This window comes from Lycorma delicatula, chromosome 2 (genome assembly GCF_047948215.1).
Source record: "Lycorma delicatula isolate Av1 chromosome 2, ASM4794821v1, whole genome shotgun sequence".
Lineage (NCBI taxonomy): Eukaryota > Metazoa > Arthropoda > Insecta > Hemiptera > Fulgoridae > Lycorma > Lycorma delicatula.
In genome coordinates, this window is record NC_134456.1 from 185,941,655 (window position 1) to 185,954,874 (window position 13,220).

General features: G+C 28.6%; 1 protein-coding gene across 6 annotated transcripts in view; it reads right to left on the reverse strand.

Annotated features, from left to right (window-relative positions):
• LOC142319504 (uncharacterized) overlaps positions 1-12,970 on the reverse strand; it is a 37,621-nt gene extending 24,651 nt beyond the window's left edge. For 3 of the 6 annotated variants that reach the window (XM_075356853.1, XM_075356852.1, XM_075356850.1), the window contains exons 1-3: positions 12,801-12,970; positions 7,747-7,854; positions 858-1,067 (exon numbers count right to left, since the gene is read on the reverse strand). In XM_075356853.1, the coding sequence (XP_075212968.1) occupies positions 858-1,067; positions 7,747-7,854; positions 12,801-12,827 (345 nt within the window). In that variant the 5' untranslated portion in view covers positions 12,828-12,970. Of the gene's footprint in view, positions 1-857; positions 1,068-7,535; positions 7,670-7,746; positions 7,855-12,800 lie in introns of those variants that run through there. The other 3 variants (XM_075356851.1, XM_075356854.1, XM_075356855.1) reach the window with 2 other exon arrangements.
• Between the last annotated feature and the right edge of the window lie 250 nt (positions 12,971-13,220).

The window sequence follows — 13,220 nt, forward strand, 5'->3', positions numbered from 1 at the left end:
ATCTTCCTAAAGAAGCATACAAAAACAAAAGCGTAAAACTAAAAAAGAGTAACAAAAATTAAATAAGCTATGGAGGATCTTAAAATGTCTGGTATCATTCTGATATGACATCTTAATTTTACAGATAGTAAAAATAAAAATATATTGTCCAGAGTGTAGAAATACCAGAAATAATTTCTTCTATATCCATGGCTCCTACACAGTTTTATGATGTGCATAGTCTAGCCATCTTGTTGCATTTTCATTTGAAATGCGTAAGCCTTTTCAGTTTATCCTGGAACGATAGGGCATGTAGTTTAGAAACAGCCCTAATCACTATAAGAATGTTAAAAAAAATCAGAAATTAAATATTCTTTATACTCTCTAAATATAAACAGTTATGTGAGTGGCTGACAATGATGTCTTAATACATCCTTCAGTGAATAACTTCTATTGGCTCATACTTTTTAGGAGACCATTTGAGTTCAGCTAATTCAAAAATAAAAAATGCATATAAAAAAAACGTATTTGAAAAATTTTAGAAGGCAAATTTACTATGAGCTTGTTACAGTTTCCAGTAATATAAGTTAGCATGTATTTAACACTCTAAGAAAAGCAAGTAATTTAAAATGATAACATATATTTTGTATGTAAATTACCATTTTAAAGACAATTTTAGGGACATGGATTTTTACATGAAAAATATACTTTGCTGTCAAAACATAAAATGTTTTGAATGAAAAAGCAATAAAATAACTGTAAATGAACTCTTTGTAACAATTATACTATTACAAATAGTTAATACGATATTATATCAGAACTTTCAAATACTTTATTTAAAATCTTAATAAATGTTATTTTATTTAATAGTTCAATACCATATTAATATTATTTTTGTGACGGTTATCAAAGTGTAGGTCTAGAAAATTTTCTCCGTAAAAAGATTTGCCGCAAAAACCACAAGTCCACTGGGACGGACGATGTTGCAATTTGGCAGCCTGTTGTGGTCTGAAGATATCTCTCATTGGATGAAATGGGCATTCCAACGGTATTTGAACTTGATATTTTTCTAATACAGGAATCCATTTCTGTAATTTTAGTAACAATTTAAATATTTACTGAAAAGTAACTGAAATAATAATTTTAAAATTAAATACATACCCCATATTAAAATAACATAATTCTTAATGGTAAAATAGCACTAAAAACTAGTGATGAGAGAAAAAAATTCCATATCAAGTTATTAAGATGTCTTATTTTGTAAATAACAGATAAAACATTACTTCCATTCTAAAAAAAATTAACATGTAACAGTTTTCATCCAAAACAAAACTATAGGTATGAAATAAATTGATGTACTGATAGACAAAAAAAATTTTTTTGATGTTTCTGTAAGTGTGATTCCATTTCTTGAATTGGTTTTTTGCATACATTACAGATCTGTAAATACAATTTTTCTATCACCCTTAGTTTAAATAAATTAATCTTCAAAAAAAATTAAGGGAAAAAATAGTTAAATCTGTAAAATTTATAATTTTGTATGGTCATACCTGTGTTAGATGATTTCGCTGAAGTTTTTCTTTATAAATAGCTTCAGGCATCTCCTGAATTAATGTCCAACAGTAATCAGCTAGCATGTTAGTATTCCACTTTCCTTTATAGCGGCTTTCCATCACCAAAATGTCTTGGTGGAAACGTTCACAGTGTTCATCACTTATGTCTCCGAGGTTGTCCGGGAAAAAATCCAGATACGAGTGGAGGAAATGTATTTTCAAAGACATATTACATACCATAGCTCTGTATGAAGTAAGAAAGTTGATTAACAATATCATGGTAATTGTCGGATTGTTGTTTGTCGAGAAAATATTTGCAAACATCTTTAAATGAGCCCAAGCTGCACTTTCTACATTATTTAACATTAAGTTAAATACATCATCTTTGACCAACTCTCTTACTTGAGGACCAACAAATATTCCTTCTTTAATTTTTCCTTACATTTGGAAATTTCTGCCTGATGGACAAAAATCCAGGACTATCCTTCTTCATTGCTTTTACAGAATTTTTTATAAGTCCTAGCTTGATATCAAGAGGGGGTAAAAATATTTTTTTGGGTTCAACTAAGAGCTCATGAATAATATTTTTCCCATTTGGAGTTAAGTCTCATTTCTTCCACTCTTTGGTAACATGTTTATCCCTAGCTCGGCTGTCCCATTCGCAAAGAAAACACATGTACTTAATATAGCTTATCTGCATGCCTAACAAAATAGCTATAACTTTTAAATCATCACATATTTTCCAGCTATGTTTTTAATAATTCATTTTTTCAAGAATGTCTTTCATCACATTGTATGTCTCTTTCAAATCAATACCAAAAGCGATTGGTGTCGAAGGATATTTGTTACCATTGTGTAGTAACACTTTTAAACTATACTTCGACAAATCTATGAAAAGATGCTAGTCCTCAGTTTTATGAACTTATCCTAAGTACAACATAAGCTCATCAATATTTATGCAATAAGCCAAATTATTATTGAGAAAGTTCTTTTTGTTGGCTTAGAAAGCCCAAAATTTTTGTATTTTTTTTAAAGTAAATTCCAACCTTGCAGTCTTGATCCTAACAGTTCGGCTTGATTTTCTGAAAAATTTAAATCCCTAACCAAGTCATTTAATTCACCTTGTGATATAAGATGTGGCTTATTGGAAGATAATTCAAAATAATAATCATTGTTTTCTTCAGTACTGCCTGATTCTTCATCGCTGCTCTTGAAACATACATTCACAGGCGGCTCAGGAACTGGAATGATTTCACTGTGAGGGACAGGCCTGATTGCAGATTGCAATGAAGGATATTTTACAGTATGTTTAGATTTTTAGAAATTCCAGACACACTTGTTAAACAAAAGTAACAATCAGTTACATGATTCTTTGGTTCATGCTAAATCATAGGTACACCAAATAGCAAAGCCTTCCATGTACCTTTCAGCCATCCTCTTAAATATACAGAACAATTAGTGCATACTATATGAGAAGCCCACGTCTTATCCTGATCACCAATATTACACTGAAAGTACAAATGATATGCTTTTTTAATTAAAGGTGTAATGTTTTTTCTATTTGATTTTATGGTTAACTCACCACGTACATAACAAAAGGCATACACATCATTTACACAATTTCGAGGCATTATGACACTGCACTGTTAACAAAATACAGCAATAAGACTTAACAAAATTAATTCATTCCTAAATCCAGTGCTTAATACAAACAACACACCTGTGTTTTCAGCTACATGTTTTGACCTGCACAGACATGATTAATCTGTCCATGAAGGCTCACTCTTCAGTATCAGATATGATGTCATAATATGTGACTATGATATGATTTAATTCTTTGTGTAGTATTGTTTATTTATAGCTTACAAATTATGTTAACTTTAAACAAATAAAAAATGAGCTTGTAAAATACTATATAGGAACTTAAAATGCTAACTATATGTTGAAAAAAAGAAATAAATTCTTTAATTAACGTTTAAAAACTTTTCAGAAATGGTGGGTGATAGAAAGATTCTGAGATCATATTAATTTTCAGCATTAAAAAACAGATTAAAATCATGTATCGCATGTTAGGAAACAAAAATTATGTTTATCAGTGATATTAGTGAGTGATTAAGAAATTTAACAAAGTGAGCGAATTGCAATGCATGTATACATCAGAAAAAAATATAAATTCTTTACTATCCACTAAATCCTAACAATAGCAAATCATGAACAAATCTGAATTACCATGCTTTGAGTACTTAACATTATACATCCAGATTCAAATAAATAATTATTATGAAAGTAAAGTGTCTCCTTTTTTAGTGGACTCAGTTCTGTACATTTTAATTATTCATATGATATCAGTTAACAAAATATGATTTAAAACCTTGCATGCAGCAAGATACCAGTTTTTTTTATAAGGTGGTGGTAAGCCTTAATTACTTTTCTCCAGTGAATTTCTTCCGTATCTTCTAAATCACCTACCCAAAACCAAAATTTCATTCTTTCACTTCCATATATATTGTTCAGTTTTGAACTAATCCCAGAAGACAAAAAGTTAATTTCAGTCCACAAGCTTTCTTTTTTTAATTTCTTTTGCTGTTATAGAATTTAATGTATTAAATTAATGTTAACTATTAGTAATAATTACTTACAAAAGAAGAAATTCTGCTATTCTGATAGAAATAAATCAGACCTAAGAAAACATAAATTTGAATCTAGCTTATTTTTTTCTAACATTTTTGTTCATCTTAATATGTTCTACCTTATGGTTCAGTCAATTCAGTTTATAAATGACACTATTAATGAGTAAATGCACACTTACTGTACATACGTAATGGGATTCTAAACTATTCTGTAATAAATTAATTATCAATTAATTTAATGCAGTTATAGATCCCAGAATCCTGATGTGTAATTAACATATATTGTTTTCACAACTAAATATAAAGAATTAAGAAACACTTATGAAATTGCCTCATGAGATAGATATAAACCATAAATGATGTTCAACTATGTTCTGTCTTAAGTATGAGAATTTAACTGTAGGAATAAAGTTAATCAATGTCTGAACGTTTCCTACTATACTATATTTAGTTAACTTATAGAGCGAAGACTAAATAAAGGTTGCATTTGTGCGAGTGAATTCACACAAATTATCTAATTCTAATTCTAATTATCTAATTCTAAAAAAAAATTATCTAATTCTAATTCGGTTATCTAATTCTGCCGAGTCATGTCCTGTGTATCAATACAGATTTATAACGTGGCCATATCTATAAACACTAGTCCACCATGTAATTAGTCATATAGTAGTCATGTAATCAAAGGTTGATGTAATCTTATGTCTTCTCAATTCTATTAAAAACCCTTGATCTTTTCAGGGAAAAAAGTCCTTAGAGTATGTGGAAAAATACATTATTTTAAAGCGAATTACAGAGTAATCCGAGCACTGATTTCAGATGTTGTTTATAAAACTGTTAAAAAAAGTGGAAGTTGTGCTACTTCAGTATACAAAGTGATCAATTAATTACAGTCTCCTAAGAAAACAAAACCTCACAGGTCAATTTTAAAAAAAAATTAATGATTTCGATAAAAATGTGATTTGTAAAAATTTACATGAATTCTATTTTCGAAACGAACTGCCTCCAATTCGCAAAGTGTTACAAGTTATAAATGACAATAAAGATCTACCAGATTTTCAAAGAACAACTTTTTATAAATTCTTAGAAAAAATGAATTTTAAATACGAAAAACAGCACTGGGAAAGTGCTTTAATTTGGCTGCCTGAATACTCGTATGCACAGTCTGTTTACGTGATCTCTGTTAGCTAACTGGATTAGGTACAAATATCTTCTATTTCTCATCAAACCTTTTAAACAAATTTTGATACGAGATGAACAAAACCTAAAGACAAAATACATTCAAACATTTCCCATGTCAAGTTGTTTTAATTCACAGAAACCTTTTTTTCAATTCTTTTCATGACACTTCACACTCCATGATTATAAAAACTGTCATAAAATAAGAGATGATTTTTGTTCGATATCAGTGTTTGTAAGACAATCATATCCCGTTGTTAGGTGATCAAAACAGCATGAGTAAGCACTTTGTAAATAACTGCAAGGTAAATTCATTTTCATCTCCATACTATTCATTAGTCTCCACTGTTATCCCAATACAGACCTGTTTTGTAATGTATGTTTTGTTATGCATTCAATATGCCTATTGTATATTTAACATACAAGATGAATCAGACCTATTTTTATTGACTATGACTAACAGAGCTTGTCAACCCCAACTATTTCTTTACAAATAAGATGAATTACTTGTAATGAATAAAACATATGATTATTATTTTTCTAGAAACTGATAATAAAATAATTTAAGAATTGATTTTTTTTTTTTCTATATATATCTTAATTTTTAAAAATATAAAAAAAATTACAATGTAATTGTAAACTGTACGGGTAAGAGTCTCATATATATTATTTCTTCTGCTTAAAAAACAAAGCAAAAATTTCTCTAATGTAAATAAAACTGTTGTTAACAAAATTATACTGATATCAAAAAAGGTAAGAAACTACACACTTCTATTATCAAAATCTGTTATTAATTTAGAATTTTGTTTAAATAAAAATACATGTTAAATATATTTAACAGACAACAGACATACAATAATAGATAATATACAATGTTTAAGCATTCCATATAAGCAAAAAATTAAAAAAAATGTTATATAACTCTTACCGGTTTAATTTCATTTATTAAACAAATAATCATAAGAATTGTATTTTTGTAAATGTGATATGTATTACATATAAATGAAACTGGGCTGGTAAGAGTTCTGTAACAAATTTTTCTATTTTTTGCTAATTATATGGAACACTTAAACATTAATTATTGTCTATTACATATATTTAATATGTATTTTTTTTTTTTTTAATTTTAATTAATAACAGATTTTGATAATAGAAATGTAGTGTCTTACCTTTTTTGATATCACTATCATTTTGTTAAAAACAGTTTTATTTATATTACAGAAATTTTTGTGTTTTGAGCAGAAGAAATGATATCTGCGAGCCTCTTACCATACAGCTTACTACAATTTCATTGCAATTTTTTTGGATATCACTGCGTTTTGTTAGATTATTCTTTCTTTTTTTTTTTATGAATTACCGAACGTTATCTTATGAATTTATTATTAAAATTTATTGCCTTTCTAGAACTAACAAATACACGTTTTTTTAATTTCACGGCCAATTTTTTTGTTGATAGTCATATCATTCACCTCATACCATATTTCTTCTTTTTTAATAAAACTAGTATCAAGGATACATACAGGATAAGATGTATGTGTAACCCTCGATTTTTACTGTATCTATGGACACACTTTTTATATTATTATTAAATGAACTTTTTTTTATTTCCTGATCAATTAGTTCAAATAGTTCTAATTGTAGAATCTCTTATACACTAATACTTTTATTTTTTTTTTAATAAAATGATGGGAATTAAAAAAAATTGTTTTGTCTTCAGTATTTTTATTTACATAAGAGCATTTATTATTAAAACAAGTTATAGTATATTTTCTTTTAAATTTTATTATTTCAAGTACATTATCAAGTTTTTGTACACTACCTAGTACTATCAAGTACTGCTACCTAGTGGTGCAATTCATAAAGTCACTTTTAAAAAAATAAAAAGTGACATATTTGAGTCCTGCGGTTCATCAAATGGAAGAAAAAAACATTGTCTGAAAAAATTTGAGGTATTTTTTTAAAGTATTCTTTACTAGAAATCTAATTGAACTGAAATATAATGTTTTCATGCTTATTTTTGAATATTTTCCCCAGTTTCATTTCACGTTTACGTTAGGTCTGTTTAGAACTGTAAATGTAGTTCATTGACTTCACCGTGCCATCCAGTTCTGAAGACTCTTACCAGCGAAGTTCTAACGAACTTTGTGATAAATTAGTAAAAATAATGAAATAAATAATTTAGACCTTCTGCTCTTACATGTTACTGGGAGAGTTGAAATTGTTAACACAAGTAGTCTCCTATTTCATTTCCTGGAACAGTGAATGAAATCTTCACATCTATTGTTTTATTTTATCCTTTCTTTCTCACTGAAGACGTTCTTTGCTAAGATGTAAACTCAAAAATTTACAGCATATTTAATCACAGTGTTTTTAAATTGTAAAAGCTCGAAATTAAACTAATTTTTTACCTTTTGAATTAGTTTCCTGACCACAGTGGCACTGTCTCGAGGACAAGAAATTTTAAAAACTGTGGGTCCTGGCCAAGGAATAAGGGACAGCACAACTAGTGCAAGCACCTATGACAAATAAAAACATGACATCAGAAAAAGTAAGCATAAAAGTAACAAATAATATAACTATATTTGCTAATACATATGATTATATAAATAATTAAGGTCAAACAAACTGACAAATCTTATGAAAAATGTAAAAAATTGACTATTTAATGTAAAACACACACACACACACACACATGACCATGTTCTTAACAGAATTTCTTCCAATTCAAAACAAACATCATTTGTTATATTACTGATGAAGGAACTGGACAATAATAATTCAAAAAGAACTTGTGGAGCATATTTTAAAATAAATATATTTTTTTTAATACGCCACTGAAGATGGTCACAAGAGCAACTGAAAATGTTTTTTTTAATATCTTAATTGAAAAAAAAACATAGTATTTATATAATTTTATTAGGTTTGTCATTTAAAATATTTTGTAGTTTTAAGTAAATAACATAGGCCTACATTTTTTAAAGATTGAAAAATTGTCTTCAATTTGATACCTGATTTTTATGTATTTTTGGGCACTGAATCTAAATATGACTTCAATTTTTCTCTATCAGGTAAGGATTTTTTTTATAAAAAGGCTTCAAAATCTTATTTACAAATATAAAACAAATTTTAATTAAATTTAGAATTTATTTACAAGTGATATGAAAAACAAAATTACTTTAAAATATCATTAAAACTAATGAAAACACAAAGTAAAATACTATTTTCATCCTAAAAAAAGTCATTATAAAATCTTTTTATTTTTGTATCGATGCAATTTGATACCCGATTTTTATGTATTTTTGGGCACTGAATCCAAATATGACTTCAATTTTTCTCTATCAGGTAAGGATTTTTTTTATAAAAAGGCTTCAAAATCTTATTTACAAATATAAAACAAATTTTAATTAAATTTAGAATTTATTTACAAGTGATATGAAAAACAAAATTACTTTAAAATATCATTAAAACTAATGAAAACACAAAGTAAAATACTATTTTCGTCCTAAAAAATGTCATTATAAAATCTTTTTATTTTTGTATCGATGCAACTTTTGGTGCTTTTTCTTCTGTAGTTTCACACTGGGTCCTCCCTTTATAACATCCAACAGTAGTCAGATATCATCTCACGTTCCATCTCCCTAGTATCTCTTCTCCATCTCTTTCATGACTTGGAATCTGTTCCAATGCTCCTCACTTACTGCACCAAGATTTTTGAGAAAGCAGTTGAGGTGCAAATCTAGAAAATGCATCTTTAGGTTCAATTTACAGCCTACATTTTTTAATTTTTCTATACATCTTGGACAATATTTTTATAATCTTCATCTTTTTATTGCCAAAAACTTTGTAACTGTATCCTTAAAGACCTTCCAAGCTGATTTTTCTCCTTCCTAAATATTAGATTCAGATATTTCATCTTTTCTAAGCTTCCTTATATTCAGCCCAACAAAACATCCTTCTTTATCTTTGTTTCTGATAAAGCTGAAAACTGACTGCAAAGATAATTAAAATTCTTTCCATATTGTTTCATTGCTTTCACAAATTGCTTCATTAACCCTAGTTTAGCAGAGGAAGGAAAATTTTGCTTGGCTCTACTAAACTTTATCTTACAATGTTTTTCACACCACATTTTTAGTGTTTTAACGTTTGTCTTGATAGCCTTTTTTTTATTATAGTGCTGCTTTTTATCATGACTATCCCACTCGCACAAAAAACATGGATCTTTGGTATAATCACTTTGTTGTCCAAGTAACAAAGAAAGTTTCATTAAATTATCACACACTGTCCAACCTTGATCCTTATACCGAAGTTTAATTAAAAGCTAGACAAATTTTCATAACACTCTTTCGAATGAACAGAATGCCCCACTGGTAAAGAAATGTATTTACTTCCACTGTACAGAAAAACTGCCTTAAGACTCCTTTTCGATGAACAATGAACAGTCTCCACTCAAACGCTTGTGGTTAGTGTGGAATTGTTCAATGAGTCAAGGTACATTTTTTTTTTTTAACCTCCGGGTCCTCAGTCAAGCAATTTTTTCTGCAGAGGATGAGATGAATGTTTTGTAGCGTGTGTGAAAAATGCCATGCCTGATTGGGATTCGAACCCAGGACCTCCGGGTGAAAGGCTGAGACACTACCACTCACACCACGGAGGCCGGCAGGTACAACATTACAGTAAACTAATGCATCTTTCTAAAAAAAAATATTGAACAAAGTCTTTTTCTCTATTCCCAAACCAGCAAAAAATAGTGTCACGAACTAACAAATATTTTCCTTCAACCTTGAGCCTAAACGTTCAGCAGAGTCCTTGAGAAGGTATAATCCCTCAACAAATCATTTAATTTGGATTTCTTGAACAGATTTGGTTCATCACTTCCAGAATCATAATCATCATTTTCATTATCCAGTTCATTAGCTCAGGTCTGTGATTTCATCATCCAGTTAATTGGAACAGGACATTTCTTCATCACATATATCACCTAATTTATCTAATAGTGAAGGAACAGGTACTTCTGTTCCACGAGTACAGAATGTATCGCTGAACAAAGGTTTGACTAAAAAAGGTCCTTTGTGTTTTTTTTTTAAATTGAGTCCCTGTATTATACATTTTTAAAGATGAACATAAGTAATAATAAAAAAAAACCTAGATGATCAGCTATGATTGGTTGATTCTCTCCAAACCACAGACACTCCAAAACAGAAAGACTGTTTTTTTTGTGACCAGTGGTAAAGCTCTCCAACACACACTGAATAAACCTTATGAGCCCAAGATTTGTCTTGGTCTCCTAATTTCACACCAAAATAGACTTTTTTTTTACGAATTCTGTAATGCTTCTTTGTTGTTTTTTGACAGTAAAGTTTCCATAAATATAGTAAAAAGAGTCAAGTGCATTGACACAACCTCTTGAGACCGTTGAAGTTTAATTTAATAAAAACTTGTAAAATATAAGTACATAGATTTTTTTTTTAAACTGTAATATAAATTAAATGGATGAGGTTGTCAAACTAATAGCACAAATGCACACCACAGTTGTAAAAAATGTATGAAACTAAATTTTTTGTATAGAATAGCAGAAATGGTAGCAGCGAGGAAGACACACTGTAACAGGAAAATGATCAGACATGTAATAACATAAAAGTGGCTGTATGTATTGTTATGTTATAGATTTAATACCATTTTTAACTTCTTTATCATAAATCCACTAATTTTTATTCATAAAATTAACTTCTTGCATTTTCATATGTAAAATATTATGATTGTTTATTTAAGCAACAGTTTAACAAAATGATTCTTTATAATAGGCTAACAAAACAAAAAGTTACAAATTGTGAAAAAACTTTCGTGATGAATTTTTAAAAATATTTTTCCCATTTTCAGCACCAAAAAGTCTATTGAAACTAATAGGTAGATTCCAGACAATTTTACCATCTCCTCAAAGTTCCTGTGTAATTTTAAATTAATTTCTTTTGCTTTAATATAACAACATCTATGCAAGCTTAATCTCATCATAAACAACTAAATGACAGTTTGAAAAAACTACTCTTTTAAAACCAAACAATATTAAGTATTTGTTAAGTATATTTTTTTCTAATTAAAGTATTTTAATGATCATCAAGATATTTTCTATTATACAGGTAATCTTCCTTATAGCATTGACATACACGTAATAAATGGACAAATGAAGATTTAATCAGTTGTGTACACATCTTATGCCACACCAACACAAAAAATTAAACTACCAAAATTAACTTTTGATGGTACTACAATTTGGCAAAAACAGCAGTCCTTGTTGAGAGTAAGGTAATCTCACATAACCAAAAATAAATAAGTAGAAGTAGGTAGAAAGTAAAAATATGTTACATTTCAAATTGTATTTGACTTGCTGAAAACAAGGATAACTTTGTTTAATCTACCAAAAGAAAAATATTAATATGATTAGATAGAAAACAGTTTCTAATCACTCATAAATCAGTTAATGCTCTGCTGAATCAAAATTAAAATCAAGAGCAAAATAGAATTTTTAAAAAATGAAGTGAATTTCCTTTAGTTTCTTTAATGACTATGGGAAAAAGATCACACTGAACAATTTTTTCATAATTAATTTTAAAAAATCAATGTGCAACTGTAATTAGGCAAGCCACACAACTGAATTAAAGGCATCGAGAGCAGAATAATTAACCAGATTAACTAGATACAGATGGCCAGCACAAAAGAAAAGTTAATGATGCGTTTATGCAGATTTTGTGTTGATATTTTTTTTTAATTCTTTCATACTGAGAAGAAATACATGAATAAGTCATATAAAAAAATATTTTAAATAAAAATCAAATTAAAAAAAGCTACATACGATCTTGTATTGTGAATGAATTGATCCAGTAATTATAAATAAAAGAATCAGAATTATATCAAAACGTTCAGTTTAATAAAAGCTAATTAAAATTAAAAGTTAGTACATTTAAAATTGCATTTGGTTGCGTCAGCAGTATTTCCTCACTACGATTTTCATATTTTTAAACAAAATAAACTGGATAGAATAAAATTATTCTCGTTTTATTTCTGATAATATGTTGTATTTCTGAATGTTTATTATCATAATTAATCAACAAATTAATGATAATAAATAAGGTTATTTCGAATTGTTTGGTAAAAGTTGTAGGCTATTTTTACGCATGAATTCTTGACTAAGATACGATAGGATTTGTTAAATGCGGCAGTTACACCGAACTATTGATCGTTTGGTTATTCGAGCTCTCTGGAGGACTCACTTTAAATAAAGTAGTTAGTTACTCTTTTGTAATATTCATATGCCGTGGATTTTACGAAATAAGTTATCTAATTTCATTTTAAATAATACTACTCATCACATTCTGCGAATACCGAATGAATGTAATAATACACGATGCTCTACACATGGATTCTCAAAAGTAAACGGAATATATTTTTACAAATTAATTTATCATACCTCAAAATTAAAGGATTTAGTCCTCATTCATATTCTCTGAATTACTTCCTACGGTGCGGAACGGCTAGGTGGACGTATCTTCTCATTGGTGGTTCAAATATGCAGATAAAGTTGCCTAACTCAAGACATACGGGTGGACCGTCACTTCAGTAGTGCAGAGTTCTTGATTCTGCTAACTGACACCAGGTCGAGCTAAACACCGTTAGTAATACACTAATTTCACGTATTACAGAGTTAACCAACAGTATGCTTTGCTATCAAAATATAATCTGTACCTGCCTTTATTAAACAAGCATCCTTCTCCTTTTTGACCCAAGTAACAGTTATTTACTAATTACAGTCTGTTTTGTACTCCGTTCGCATATCCTAAAATGATGAATTTGGTACTACCAGACACCTCTGTTTTTCAGTGAATGGCGG